The sequence below is a fragment of the Panthera uncia genome, assembly GCF_023721935.1.
Source record: "Panthera uncia isolate 11264 chromosome B3 unlocalized genomic scaffold, Puncia_PCG_1.0 HiC_scaffold_1, whole genome shotgun sequence".
Taxonomy (NCBI): Eukaryota; Metazoa; Chordata; class Mammalia; order Carnivora; family Felidae; genus Panthera; species Panthera uncia.
In genome coordinates, this window is record NW_026057582.1 from 90291657 (window position 1) to 90306063 (window position 14407).

General features: G+C 38.3%; 1 protein-coding gene across 6 annotated transcripts in view; it reads right to left on the minus strand.

Annotated features, from left to right (window-relative positions):
• CEP152 (centrosomal protein 152) overlaps positions 1 to 14407 on the minus strand; it is an 87227-nt gene that overhangs the window by 12599 nt on the left and 60221 nt on the right. For all 6 annotated transcript variants that reach the window (XM_049613601.1, XM_049613602.1, XM_049613599.1 and 3 more), the window contains 3 exons: positions 10468 to 11118; positions 7689 to 7830; positions 3206 to 3373 (listed from right to left, as the gene is read on the minus strand). In XM_049613601.1, the coding sequence (XP_049469558.1) occupies positions 3206 to 3373; positions 7689 to 7830; positions 10468 to 11118 (961 nt within the window). The remainder of the gene's footprint in view (positions 1 to 3205; positions 3374 to 7688; positions 7831 to 10467; positions 11119 to 14407) is intronic.

Here is a 14407-nt window from a genome sequence, read left to right on the forward strand (position 1 = left end):
CCCTCATCTTGCCTGGGTCACACACTGCCCTGGAATAGGTTTCCAACTGTTTCAGATGCATCTGTTTTGTTTCCCAGCTACACTGAAGCCCCCTAGAAACATACCGGGTCTTGTAATTTCACAATCCTTATGCTCCTATACATGAACATTGAACAAGCACTTCTAAACAAAATAAAAAGAAAGTTGAGCTTAAGTAGGTGCCACTTTCACAATTAATGTAAGATTGTCAATTCTTTAAACTTTTAAAAAGAGGATGAGAGGAAACCGATGGAGTCCACATGGAACGGAGAACAAAACATGAATTTCTGAGTGAGAGAGACATGGGTTTAAATCCTACCTCTGCTCCTTACCAGTTAAATGAGCTTAGGCAAATTACTTAAATTTTCTGAACCTGAGTTTTTTTCATATGGAAAATGGAGACAGTATTACCTACTTTGAAGATAATAGAAATAAAATAAGTGCATCTTATATAAAGCCTGGCAATACCAATGTCTAATAGATATGAACACGGCACACCATGTTTCCTGCCATGCTCCTCTCTCAACACACCCTGTCAATTGAGTAATAGAGTGCTCTATTTCTCCTAGCGATTGACATAACTGGTATGTTTTTAAATCACTTCCTCTTACTCCAACCACTTTTCAATAAATGCTACCAACACCATGGAAAGCGGAATTTAAGAAACTGAAAAGAAGCAACCATAGTAGCAAAAACATTATCAACTAATAGATTTACATTAAGACAAACACTGAAATCAAACTATCAAGTAACTTAAATTTTGACCCCCAACCCCTTTTATCAGTCCATTGTTTTGAGCTAAGTACCAACTTCTTGGATTATTTCTAAGTCTATAAATTATAGAAGATAGCCTCAAAAAGCACTATGTGGAATAACTAGGATCACAACATACGGTGCTAAACATTATTTATGAATAACAATCTTATCCAGCTGCCTTTGTCATTTTACTAGGTAAAACAAATATTCTTAACTTTCATCAAATTTCACAAGAGCTCCTTAACTCTCCTGGCTTATACCAAAGACCTAAGCCATCACCATAGGAATTACAGTTGTTAAAATTTTATCTCAAAATTCTTAAAATCCATTCTTGCCTTAAAGGTAATTATTATCTATCTCTAACAGACTTGGTAAGCAGTAGGCAGAAGCGAAGCGGATGGCTTCTCTTAGTCAACAGTATTCACAGAGCGTGCTATGTTGCCAGGTACTGTGCTAAGTGCTGGGTCAGGACTTGATCCTTGTCACCATCAAGGCTACCCTCCAAAGGACAATACAGACAAAAATTAATTACAAGGATGATATGATAAATGTTAGAAAAATCATAGATGCTGTGGGTAATGTCTAACAGAAAAAAGCTAACTAATTAAGTCTGGGGTGGTGAAGAAAGCCTCCCTGAGGAAACAGTATACTGGGGAGAGAGGAGTAGGAGTTAGCCCGGCAATGTGATCAGGATGGAAAGACAGATGTTTTGGTAAAGGGAGATGAAAACAGATGAGAGAGAAAAGAGATAATGAGAGAATAAGGAGGCTGGGGCAAGACGAGACTAAGGGGCTGGCAGATGCTGAATCATAAAAGGCATCTTAAACAATGTTAAATAAAATGTTTGTACTCCCTACTGAGGACCAGATGAGCCATGGAAGGACTTCAAACAAAAGAGCAGCATGATCCAATCTATTTTTTTAAAAGGTCACTCTTGGGGCCCCTGGGTGGCTCAGTAGGTTAAGCGTCCAACTTCAGCTCAGATCATGACCTCAAAGTTCGTGGGTTCAAGCCCTGCATCGGGCTCTGTGCTGACAGCTCGGAGCCTGGAGCCTGCTTCGGATTCTGTGTCCTCCTCTCTCTCTCTGCCCCTCCTCTGCTCACGCTCTGTCTCTTGCTCTCTCAAAAATAAATAAACTTTAAAAAAAAAAAAAAAAAAAAGGATACTCATGCTGTCTAATGGGGAATGGATTAGAGGAAGCAGAGCCAGAAAGTGACTGCCATCCAGGTGAACAATAGAGTTGAAATGTAGAAATAAAGTGAACCTATCCACCTGGTCTTTTCTGGATGACACAATTATTTGGGACACTTGCATTCAATCCTTCATTCATGTAAACATTTATTATCGTCTGACATGTAATGGGCATCCTGACTACAATGATGAAGATACAACATATTCCTTATCCTCAGGGAACATACAGGTTGGAAAAGGGTATCAGGCAAGTAACCAAAAAAATTAAATACTGAATGGAAATAAATAGACGAGGAGCTAAGTGCTATGGGGCCACACAGAAGTGGCCCACCTCATCCAGACTAGAAAAAATCAAGAAGGGCTCTGCAGATAAGGCATCCTCCCAGTTGAATCCTAGAGGATGAGGAAGAGTTAGGCCAAAATGAGAGTGAAAGGGTAAAGTGTAGGAAAGAGTGACAACATTGTATGTGGGGTCCAGCAGTAAAATTCCTGACCAGCAGGGCAATCTGAATATTTCGCGTGTACAGAGTATAGAGCACAGGAATATAAGTGACTAGCACAAGGTGAGAAGGAGCAACCTCAGAAGCCCAGTAGCCTCCCTTCTTCAGAAGGGCAAGAGAAGATGGCAGAGGATACCCCTTTCGGACAATTTCCCTGACAACACTGTGAAGGATGCCCACATGTCTCTGTGCGCGACTTTCCCCTCTGTCTGGAATGACGTCCTCTTTAGCAAATGTCTTCATCTTTCAAGGCTTAATCAGCCTTCCTTAACTCTAATAGGAGGAAGAGTTAATTAACATCCTTTCTCCCAAGTTTACATAAACATACCACCAGGAGCGCTCAGTGCTGCAATTACTTATTAATCTGCTTTTAGTTCTCTTCACTTGATGATAAGCTTCTTGAAGGAAGGAAAGAGTCTTATACATCTATATCAGAACTGGAGTTCTGTCTGATGCATTCACTGCTGTGTCCCTAGTACTTAGAACAATGCCTGACGCATATTGGGCATTCAGTATCTATTCAGCCCAAAAAGGAAGAAAGGAATGTGACCTTTTAATCAGAGCTCCAATTTTCCTCTTTGTAGTTCAGTAATAACAATTTGGTTAGTAAAAATAAGGTCCAAATTAGTTTACCTTAATCCTCAGAGAATCGGTGCCTACGTTAACTAAAACGTCACATTTGAATATTTCAAGGATCAGTGAGATTTATGCCAGTAGTAGTGCTACTTTGAATGCTAACCTCCAATTTTTTCCACTACAGCTTTGTGCTTCCTTTCTAAATGCTGAAGATGCCTACAGCATTTCTCCAGTTTTCTTTTCAGATCTTCACATTCCTGCTTTGCCTTTTCAAGTTCTTGGAAGCAGTGTCCACAGCATGAATCCTTAATTTCAAGGATCTTTTTCTTATCTGTAAAAATTAAATGATAGCAAACTTTTATATCAATTTGGACTAAGAACTAAAAAAGAAAGGAAGGGAGGAAGGAAGGAAGGAAGGAGGGGAGGAAACCAGGTGACGGGACTGAAGGTGACAGTGTAACTGAAAAGAACATGATGCTTAAGAGAGAGAGACCTGGGTTTAAATCTTCTTTATTTACTGGCAGTGTACCTCAGAGTATATTATATAACCTGAGACTTAGTTTTTTATTATGTAAAATTAAATCATACCATCTGTTTTAAAAATTGCTATGAAACATAATGCTCAACTCTTAGTATTGAATACCATTTCCCATGACAAGGAACCAAGGATCTTCAAGGATCCAGTAACTCCAGTACTCGGACAAGGTATATACAAGACAAATGCCAGAAAGAAATTCCTAAAAAACACAGGCATGTCACAAGAACACAGGAGCCAGTTTGAAAGGGCTCCACTAGCTGAATATGGGACAATTTGAATTTTTTTTTAATGTTTAGTTATTTTTGACAGAGAGAGAGAGACAGAGCGTGAGTGGGGGAGAGGCAGAGAGAGAGGGAGACGCAGAATCCGAAGCAGGCTCCAGGCTCTGAGCTGTCAGCACAGAGCCCGACGCGGGGCTTGAATTCACAGACCGCGAGATCATGACCTGAGCCGAAGTCGGACGCTCAATCGACTGAGCCACCCAGGTGCCCCTGAATATGGGACAATTTGAACACTAAGTATACTAATGAATTATAAAATACTTTAAAAAAAATAGGAATTCATGAGTCATACCAATAATTCCATAATGGAATGGATGGATAGATGGTTAAGTAGGTTAAGCTGGTAAGTAAGGAGGTAGGTAGATGGATTGATGGGCAGACTGGTAAGTGAACAAAAAGACAAATAAATAACTATACAAACTAGCAGGAGGATGCACAATTATTACATGCCAAGTTCCAACTTGGTTAAAGTAGAGGGAAGTCTAGAGCTAGAAAACTCATAATTTTGCAACCGCCACAGTAAAGACTGGATCAGACAAGTATCATCAATGATTGCTAAACGTAAGGGAAAGTTTTAATGAAAAGGACATTTTCATGGTCTTAGACGTGTCTCCACACAGATTGCTTATTAGTTATGGCGGTGGGGGAACCCAGTAACTATACAGTGAAGAAACTATACACTTTGACCAGGTGCTCAAAAGAACTTCACCAATAAAAGACAAATGGACACTGGGCACCTCCACATGTGATAACACATCACCTATGCAGTGCATCAGCCAAGGAGACACAACCTGAACCTAATTATGAAGAGACATCAGAAAAACTCAAAATGAGGAAAGTTCCAAAAAACCGAGGGGTGGGGTGGAGCACTGGGGAAAGGGAGAGTAAGTCTTTCAAAAACGTCAATGTCAGAAAAGCCAAAAAGAGGCTGTGGAAATATTCTAGACTAAAAGACACTAAAAAGACATGACATGGAGGGATAATACCTGACCCTGGACAGATTTTTGTACTGTAGAGAGAAAAATAATGAAAGCCACTACTGGGTCAGTCAACAAAATTAGTGGGTCAGTTGACAAAATTAGACAAAGTCCGAACAGGTTGACACAATATTTTCATTGAATGTTAAATTTACTACATGTTTTGAAAATACACAATTATTTAGGGGTACAAGGGCACAATATATAGAACATCTTCAAATGGTTCAGGAAAAAAATGAAATGTTCACATACACACACACACACACACACACACACACACACACACACACAGAAGAGCACAAAATAGTGTCAAACATTATCAACATATGTATCTAGGTAAAGGGTATGTGAGTGCTATTTGCAACTATTTTTACTTTGTGACTTTTCTGTAAATTTAAAATTGTCTCCAAATGAAAAAAAAGATGTAAAACTGTCAGGAGGACAGGGCACCCAGGTGGCTCAGTTGGTTAAGTGTCCGACTCTTGATTTCGGCTCAGGTCATGATCTCACGGCTCATGAGCTCGAACCCTGCATCAGGCTGCACACTGACAGTGCAGAGCCTGCTTAGGATCCTCTCTCTCCCCCTCTCTCTGCCCCTCCTGTACTCACATGTGCGCACATACTCTCTCTTGCTCTCTCCAAGTAAGTAAGTTTTTAAAAAAATAAGAATAAAACTGCCAGGATGTATACGTTTATAAAAATTGTGTGGCACAGTACCTGGCACAGGTCAGCATGTAGTAAATAACAGCTATTGCTATTAGTAATACAAAGAATTCTTAAAATTAAATAACACACAAAAATGATACAAAAAATAGATTACTATTACCGCAATTGATATAATTAAGTAGGAACACAAACACAAACTGACACAGGGTCAAATGTTGATGTAAAATCATTGGTCCAACAAAATTAATCTTAGCTCTTTTCTGACTTAGTTGCATTTAAATGGTGCCATTTATGTCCATGAGCATCAAAGAATTCATAAAGCATCACATTGGTGCCATACAAGGCATTTATATTTTTCATTTAAGATACTGTTGTAAAACTGGAAACCAGACAAACGACCATTGACAACAGAATAAGTTATAGTATGTTCACAGAATGGAATACTACACAGCAATATAAATAAACTAGAGCTACATGCATTAACACAGACAAATCTCAGAAGCTTGATATTAAGTGGAAAAAAAAACAAGTTACAAAGACTACAATAAATAGTAAACCATTTTTATAATGTTAAAAGACAAAACAACAACTTTTTCAGGATACTCACCTTTGGTCACAACATAAAGAAAAGCAAGAGAATAGTTTTTAAAAATCAAAATATTTGTTACCTTGGATTGTAAGGAAGTTACAGGGATGGGATTGTGGTCAAACAGACAGGGGTCTTCAATGGTACTGGTGATATTCTAGCTCTTAAGCCAAATGGGTGGGTTCCTGGTTGCTAGGCTTCATAACTTGCATGCACATCACATATTTTCTTTGCATGTATAAAGTATTTCATAATATTGAACTTACTTTAAAAAAATAAGATATTAGGAGGCTATGACCAAACAGTTAATAATGGTGGTAGTCCTCTCTAATGAATTTGTTAATGTGTTTGTTTTTAGGGAACAAAGACTAAAGAAAGAAAAAAAAAACTTTTGTAGTCTGATTGTCTTAAGTAAAAATTAATTTCTTTCACACTGATAGGACTTCCCAAAGCCAAATAATATCTGAAACTTGTTTCTACCCATTTTATAAAATGTTTAAGAATTCTCTGGTTTTTCTAAATATAACAAGAGACACACAATCACACTGAAAAGAAACAAAATACAAATTAAGGATGTATTCCCATACACCTAATTAACAATAAGATGTTCTCAACCACCTAGAACCTAGAAAGGAAAAAGGGTCTATGGACGATGAGGAAAATAACAGTCAACTGACTTCTTAGGAAAGGCAGAAATCCTCTACGATTCTGGTTACATTACCTACTAAATTAAAAACTGTGGAAACTAAGTTCATTGACCCAGTACATATGAATTGTTCTGGTAATTCTTAGTTCTTTTCCAGGTTGCAATGGAGACAGCAGGTAAGAAACAGAAAGAGTGGGTGTGTGTAGGTGGAGGGAAGGAGCAGGCTACAAGATCTCATTATCTTAAAAAGGAATGGAGCGAATAAAGGGTATGTCAGTTCCTGGCTCAAAATTCTCAGTGACGAGGCAAGGTAAGCCCAATCAGTATTCCTTAGTGAGCTCTGAATAGGTCAGGGGGGTACAGTACAATAATTCATTCTCGTAATAAACTCTAAGTCATCATGGAAACGTTAAACTCTTAATTTACCAAACATTCAAGGAACACAAACTATGTGCCATTCACTCTGCCATGTATTGGAGAGGAAGAGATAAAACACTACTCCTACACTCAAGAAATTCACAAATAAATCAGCAAACACCTCTTCAGAAAGATTTCGATTAAAAAATGGTTGAAATAAGCTTCAATAATTTGCACGAAAAGGTCTCAGTTATTTGGCAATTCTTTAATGTGAAACCCGTGATTTCTCAATAAAGCCAGAGAATAAAAACATGACTATTCTATTAAAATTCTCATTATTCTCCTTATAATAAGAACTACTTAGGAATGGGGGGAAGACCATGAAAAGATAGAATTAAAAGGGTCTAAAGTGGCCTTGTTTCCCAAATGCAAAATTAAATCTAGGGAGAAGACACAGATTAGGTAGGAGTAATATCACCCACTTGTTCACTCAAAAAAGCTATACACATCTTTGATTTCCTTTTATTCTTAAAGTAACCCTCTGGAACTGTGATTACGAATGTTACGGAGACCAGTAGGAATAAAATCCCATTACCAGCTTCTGCTTCTGTTTCTTGCAAGGCCAAGGACTGAGTGCAGTGTCCAAAAGTAGGTGCAGGAAGGATTGCCAGGACTCCAGGGTCTCCTCTGCCAGTGACCTCTGTGACGGGATCCTTAGAGATCCTGGCCATATTTTTCTGAAAGAGATAATCTTCCTAGTTAATGCCATGTAAAAATCTTCAAGCAATTCTCTATTTAGAATGCTAATATTAAAAATATAAAAAGGAAACACTGCCTGAAAAAAACTCTTACCTAAACTATCACCAGTACTTTTCTTAGGGTGTTACATGAATATTGTCATTACTATGAACTAGTCTGCTGTGGCCATAATTTTCAAATTAGACCATTATCTGACAGAGGACTGGTGGGCCGACTAGGAGACAGATAGGAGATATAGTTTTTGTACGCATATATGTGAGTTTAAGATATTTTAATAGTTTATGTGATCAAATCACAGGACATACTAAATCCTAAAGGAACAGAGCAGGTGATCTTGAGTAAGCTACCTTGTCTAATTACCTAAAACACACCATACATGCTTGATCCTTCAAGCCTTGATTTTGATCATAAGAAACTTATTTAACTGACTGTTAGGAAACCTACCTATGATATGTGACAGAAGCAGAGGTGAGTAGTTACAGAGAAAATGTGAACACCAAGAGGCAATGACGCTGAGGCCAGAAGGAGTAATAAAAGTTGAACCCTAAGGTAGACGGTGTTTCCAGTTTCTGCTCATAACTGGAGAAAAGCCAAGATGACAGAAAACGCAGGAACACCAACCTTCTTGTCTTAATTCTAACTTGACTTTGATGGTAATTAAAGACAGAACACACATCCTTAAACTTGTATGAAAATTCTGTTCCAATTGGTATTTCTCTTTTCTCTTTTCCATTATGACCTGTTATATTAATGTATCCCGATAAGGCATTCATTTTCTTGGAAATACATTTTTAATTCATTGTATCCTCTCCATTTTAAGAAACTTTTGATCATCTTAGTTATTTTAATGAGGATTTGTTTTATATTTATTGATCATTTTTTCCCATTTTAATTTGTATAAGCAGTTCTAAAAATGACAAATTTTACCAATTACAATTCACAGTTCTTCATATTTATGGCACCTATATTGCAAACTTATCACCATTGCCTAAAATCATCGCTTTACCTCAAGGTCCTGAGCTGAGGTAAACAGCAGAAGATCAAGAATTCTTCGGTGACTAATGCCAGAGTAGGCATTTCAAAGCCTACTATTCCCTTTCCCCAGGAATAGAATCTGAACCCACCCAACAAAGGCTGCAAAAGTCTAAGTTCTTAGCCAAATTATGTGACTCTGTCCCTACATGTGAACTACATTAAGTCATATAGATGACCTTGACACTGCTTGCACAATCATAATAAGCCCTCTACAGAGACCGCAGGATTGATTATATACTAATAGTAGAAGAAAGCTGTCATATTTTCCTGATTTTTACAGCAGAGATGATCTTTTCAGGAAAGCAAACTTGAAAGCATATAACATGATTTCCCCACCACTGTTCATGCTTAAAACCTGCTGTAGGTAGTTCTGATCTTAATTATTTTTTCCAAAAATTTTCAGTAAAGTAGTATAAGCATTATTCATGGGAAGTGATCTTGCCCAGTTATTTTTACATTGAAAGCAACTCTTAACTAGTAACATCTTTGTGAAATCAAGAATAACAGTATCTACTTGGGGGACTGGGGTGGAGTAGACTAATCATTTGGGTAAGCTATGGCTGTAAAATTCTGTACTATCTCAAATCTAGGATGTGGAAAGGCCCAGCTTCTTTTTCAGACAAGCAACTATAGTATATGAGGTACACAGGTAACAGACTAGTTATCCTCAAGTGTGGGGAGTGGAACTCAGATTTTTTTCCCCCCAGCTTATAACACATTCCAGTAAGTATTAATACCAAATGTTCAATCCTGGCCTTGAAAATCTTTAATCATGATATCTTAATGAAACTTAACTCTTATGTCTCTTCATTCAGACAAACCTTATAATATTGGGAATGTTTTCTACCTCTAATTCCAAATGTTGAAATTGGCTAAACACAATACCTACGATATTATTCTGGATTTTTCATGCATACCTCATTTCTTTAATCATAAGCTAGGAAGACTTTGGTTTTATCAGATCTTCCACAGAAACTAGAAGCTGGTGTCAGAGACTACTTAGACAACTAAAAGAATACAATTCACTCATGCCACATGCACATAGATAGTACACCAAGTAAACTGGCTTCAGAGTATCGTGTGAGTGAGCCATACCTCTAACTGCTTGTTTCTACATCTTTTTTTGTACTTGGTTGGCATCTTTTGCCTTTGTGACATAAATTCCTTGAGGGCAAGAAATATGCTTCCAAACTCTTTAGAAGCTCTTAAGAAACTCTAGTTTAATACGATGCATATTTCTTGAAGTGGTCATGCCCAAAAAACAAAAATAGGAATGAGAGTTATTCAGTTTCTCAAAGCTCAGGCCCTTACAAAGAACAGCATATATTTTTTAGGAAAAAGATGTCTAGAGTCTAAAAGCTCTGCTTCATATTTGTGGCACTATGAAGAAGCAAAGTTTTTTTGGCAAAAAGAAATGAAATCCTTTGGATTTCCTACAAAAAGTTGTTAAGCCACTGGTAAAAACACAAGTTTTATGTCTACTAGACTGTAAAATGAAGAAAGGAAAAAATAACCATAGGCAACTGCTACAATCATCTCTGATGCTTATTAAGAGCTCTTTCCACTTATCAGGAACATACCTTTTCCCATTCTGAGCCGGTATTTTCTGTAGCTAGGGAGAGGATATCTTGAAATACTTTCTGTATGCAGGCCTTTAGTTTTTCAAAATATTGCACAGACACCCATTTTGAAGAACAAGTCGACACGAGTTCCAAAAGTTGCTGGTTCTCTGAAGCACCGACATGCTCCTTCTGGGTGTCCTTTAAGAGAAATTCGAGTACAGTTAGGATGTCTTCCTCATACTGATAGATTTCCAGTTGGATCCGCCTGGCTTCCTGCGTAGCCCATTCTCTACGACTCTGGTCTAGACATGCTTGCAATTCCATCTCCTTCTGAAGAAGGAGTTCAGTTTTTTGTTTCACAAAGTCTTCTTTAGCTGCCGCAAGCACCTCATCAATTTTATTTCGATGATCATCTAAAAATTGCCGGTAATCTTCCTCATTTTGTTCTTGAATTCTGTGGATTTCTTCTTGCTTTTTTTTGTTCCATTCACTCCGGGCTTTCGCCAACTCTGCCCTGACAACCACAGGGACTTCCTCGTTCTTTAACTCAAGCTCTCTCTGAAGAGAATGAATCTTCTCCTCCAGTTCCCTCCTAGGTATTCCATTTTTGTTCACGTTTTCAAGCTCACTTTTCCATTTCTCTTTAGCTTCAGAAATAGCAAATGATATCTAAAAGGCAGAACAATGTACATTTAAAATTCTTTATGATCTCCCCATAACTATTTGGGATAAGACATTGTCCTAAAATATACTATACTCAAAGATCCTCTCCATTTTAGATCACCTAGTATTTTAGGTCATATGGTATTTTAAAAACATCAGTTTCTTGGGGGTGCCCGGGTGGTTCAGTTAAGTGTCCAACTCTTGGTTTGGGCTCAGGTCATGAGCTCATGGTTTCTGAGTTTGAGCTCCCACATAGGGCTCTACGCTGGCAGTGAGGAGTCTGCCTGGGATTCTCTCTGTCTCTCTCTCCCTCTCTCTCTCAAAATAATTAAAGAAACTTACAAAATAAATAAGTAAAAGACATCCATTTCTTGATGGAGAACTAGAAATTTAAACTGACTCCAAAAATTGTAATTAGACAATTATCCAAAACTAATTTTAGGGGAAAAATTCATATTAGTTTTACACAGAGCCTCAAATTTTACCTAAGCCCAGGACAAATGAAGTATCTTTTACAGGAAGTGAAAGCAGCCTCATAAAGAAATCTTACTATTACTTAGAAATATAACACATATCTGCATAACGTGCTGACAAACATAATTGTATTTTAATGGCATCACAGTGGTTAGAGCAGTTCATTAAATGACAATACTAGACAGAAAAAGTCATTTTTTCACTAATCTAATTGTCTTTTATAACAGAATAACAAGACTCGCAGATCACACACAGTAATAGTACATAACCAAAATGTCACAGGGAATCAAAACACCTAGGCTTAACTCTAATCCTACCTTTGACTGCAGCCCAGCAAGGTGCTTAACAGAACAGAACTGCTAGAGTCAACTTACCAGCTGTGGGACCACAGGCCCATTCCTCAATTCTTTCGAGACTCTATTTCCTCATCTATAAAATGAGGATAATTATAAAGCTTCCCTGATAGCATTGCATTAGGGTTAAATGACAAAAGAAAATCCATTTAAGGGACTTGGTCCAGAGCCTGGCAGATAAGGACTCAATAAATGTTATATGGTTATTACTTTTGGCTAAATGGCCTTAGAAAAGTCACTTCATCTCTTTCACACTTAATGTCTCTATCTACATAATGAGCAGACTGGATAATGACCTTGAATCCCTTTTATAAATTCAAACAAGTCACAAGGATGTAAGTGTTGAAAGAAGTGGGCATCTCCAAAAGCTTGGCCTGGACAGCGGTGGCTGCTGAAAGTCAGTACTGTATACATATATGCTCTGGATGTTGAGATAGGGTATCTGTCTCCTAAATTTCCAGCTATTATATCATCTTAGCAAACACCTTCAACTGTAAAAATTCTAAAACATGTTATACACCTTTATTCAATAAGTGCTCCTGAATAGTTGCACATAAATCCAAATTTTGAACTCTATTTCAAATTTACTAAGGGAACCCACTAAGATGAGCTTTACAAAGGAATGCACAGCAAAATTCTTTCGCTACTAGCAGAATAATTCAGTAGTGATGTGAAACATGCTTAAAGAGTACCTTCAGGGAAAATAGTCTTGTCACAATGGATGCCTGGAGACCATTACCAGGTGACTTGGTGGAGGTGGCAGATCCCATGGAATCGGGAGGACCTGCCCAACCTCTCCAAAGGTGTGCATCCTCTCACATGAAGTTGTGGGAGGAGAATTTAACAGCATTAATCAACTCAGGGGCTCCTGATAGTTGCTGCCCAGTAGAATCACCTGAGAAGCTTTTAAAAATCCTAATACCCAGGGGCGCCTGGGTGGCTTGGTCGGTTGAGTATCCGACTTCGGCTCAGGTCATGATCTCACGGTCCATGAGTTCGAGCCCCGTGTCGGGCTCTGTGCTGACAGCTCAGAGCCTGGAGCCTGTTTCAGATTCTGTGTCTCCCTCTCTCTGACCCTCCCCTGTTCATGCTCTGCCTCTCTCTGTCTCAAAAATAAATAAAAACGTTTAAAAAAAAAATTAAAAAAAAAAAAAAATCCTAATACCCAGGCCATATCCTGCACCAATTAAAACATAAAGCCTGGGGGCTAGGAGTCAAGCAACAGTAATTTTTTTTAAGTTTATTTATTTATGAGAGAGAGAGAGAGAGAGAGAGAGAGAGAGATAGCATGAGTGGGGGAGGGGCAGAGAGAGAGGGAGACACAGAATGGGAAGCAGGCTCCAGGCTCTGAGCTGTCAGCTTGGAGCCCGATACAGGGCTCAAACCCACGAACCTTGAGACTATGACCTGAGCCGAAGTCAGACCCTTAACTGACTGAGCCACCCAGGCACCCCAAGCAACAGTAATTTTTAAAAGATCCTCAAGTTTTTCTAATATGCAGCAAAGTTTAAGAACCACTGAACCAATTGACAACTTCTGGACTCTGGATAACCGGCTTTAAATTTTCACGGAGCTTGATGGATCACTCTAATCTCCCAAGAACCCTCCCACCAATGCACTGAAACTGGCCCTAGGTCACCTTCTTTGGTTTGGACCAAGGATTCACAACATGTTAACATTATGTTCTGTGGCTGAATAATTATCTAGAATAGTGCTACTCACACCCAAGTGTGGTCTAAAAACCAGCACTGTCACATCCCCTAGGAACTTGTTAGAAATGCAAATTTCTCAGGATTTACTCCAGACCCACCAAATCAGAATCTCTGGGAATAAATCCCAGGAATCTGCTTTAACAAACCCTCCAGGTGAATCTCATGCCTGATAAAGTTTGAGAAGCAACACACTGTCTTCTCATTCCTGTATTTCTTCATTCACATACATTCAGGTCTTCTATGTTCTTAAGGAAAGATCTCTTGGGGTCCCTGGGCGGCTCAGCTGGTTGAATGTCCAACTCTTGATTTTGGCTCTAGTCATGATCTCAAGGTTGTGAGATAGAACCTCGTGTCAGGTTCTGCACTGAGAGTGGAGCCTGCTTAAGATTCTCTCTTTCCCTCTCTTTCTGCCCCTCCTGACATGCTCACATACTCTGTCTCTCAAAAACATAAAAAACAAAATAAAAACTTAAAATCTCTTGCCTATTTTCTATATACTAACCAACTTTATTATTCTTCTTGACTTCAGTGCTGAGTCACATGTACATCATATTATTTCCTCTCTCTCCCTCTTAAATTTCCTTTTAAACTATTTCAGCATACTTAAAAAGTATAGAAAATAATGCAGTGAACACCTGTGTACTACCACATAACTTAAGAAAACTGTTACAATACATTTATTTATGCTGAATTATTTAAGTATTCTGTGGAATAAGATTATGAATACAACATATGAGTCATTTACAATGTCTGTCA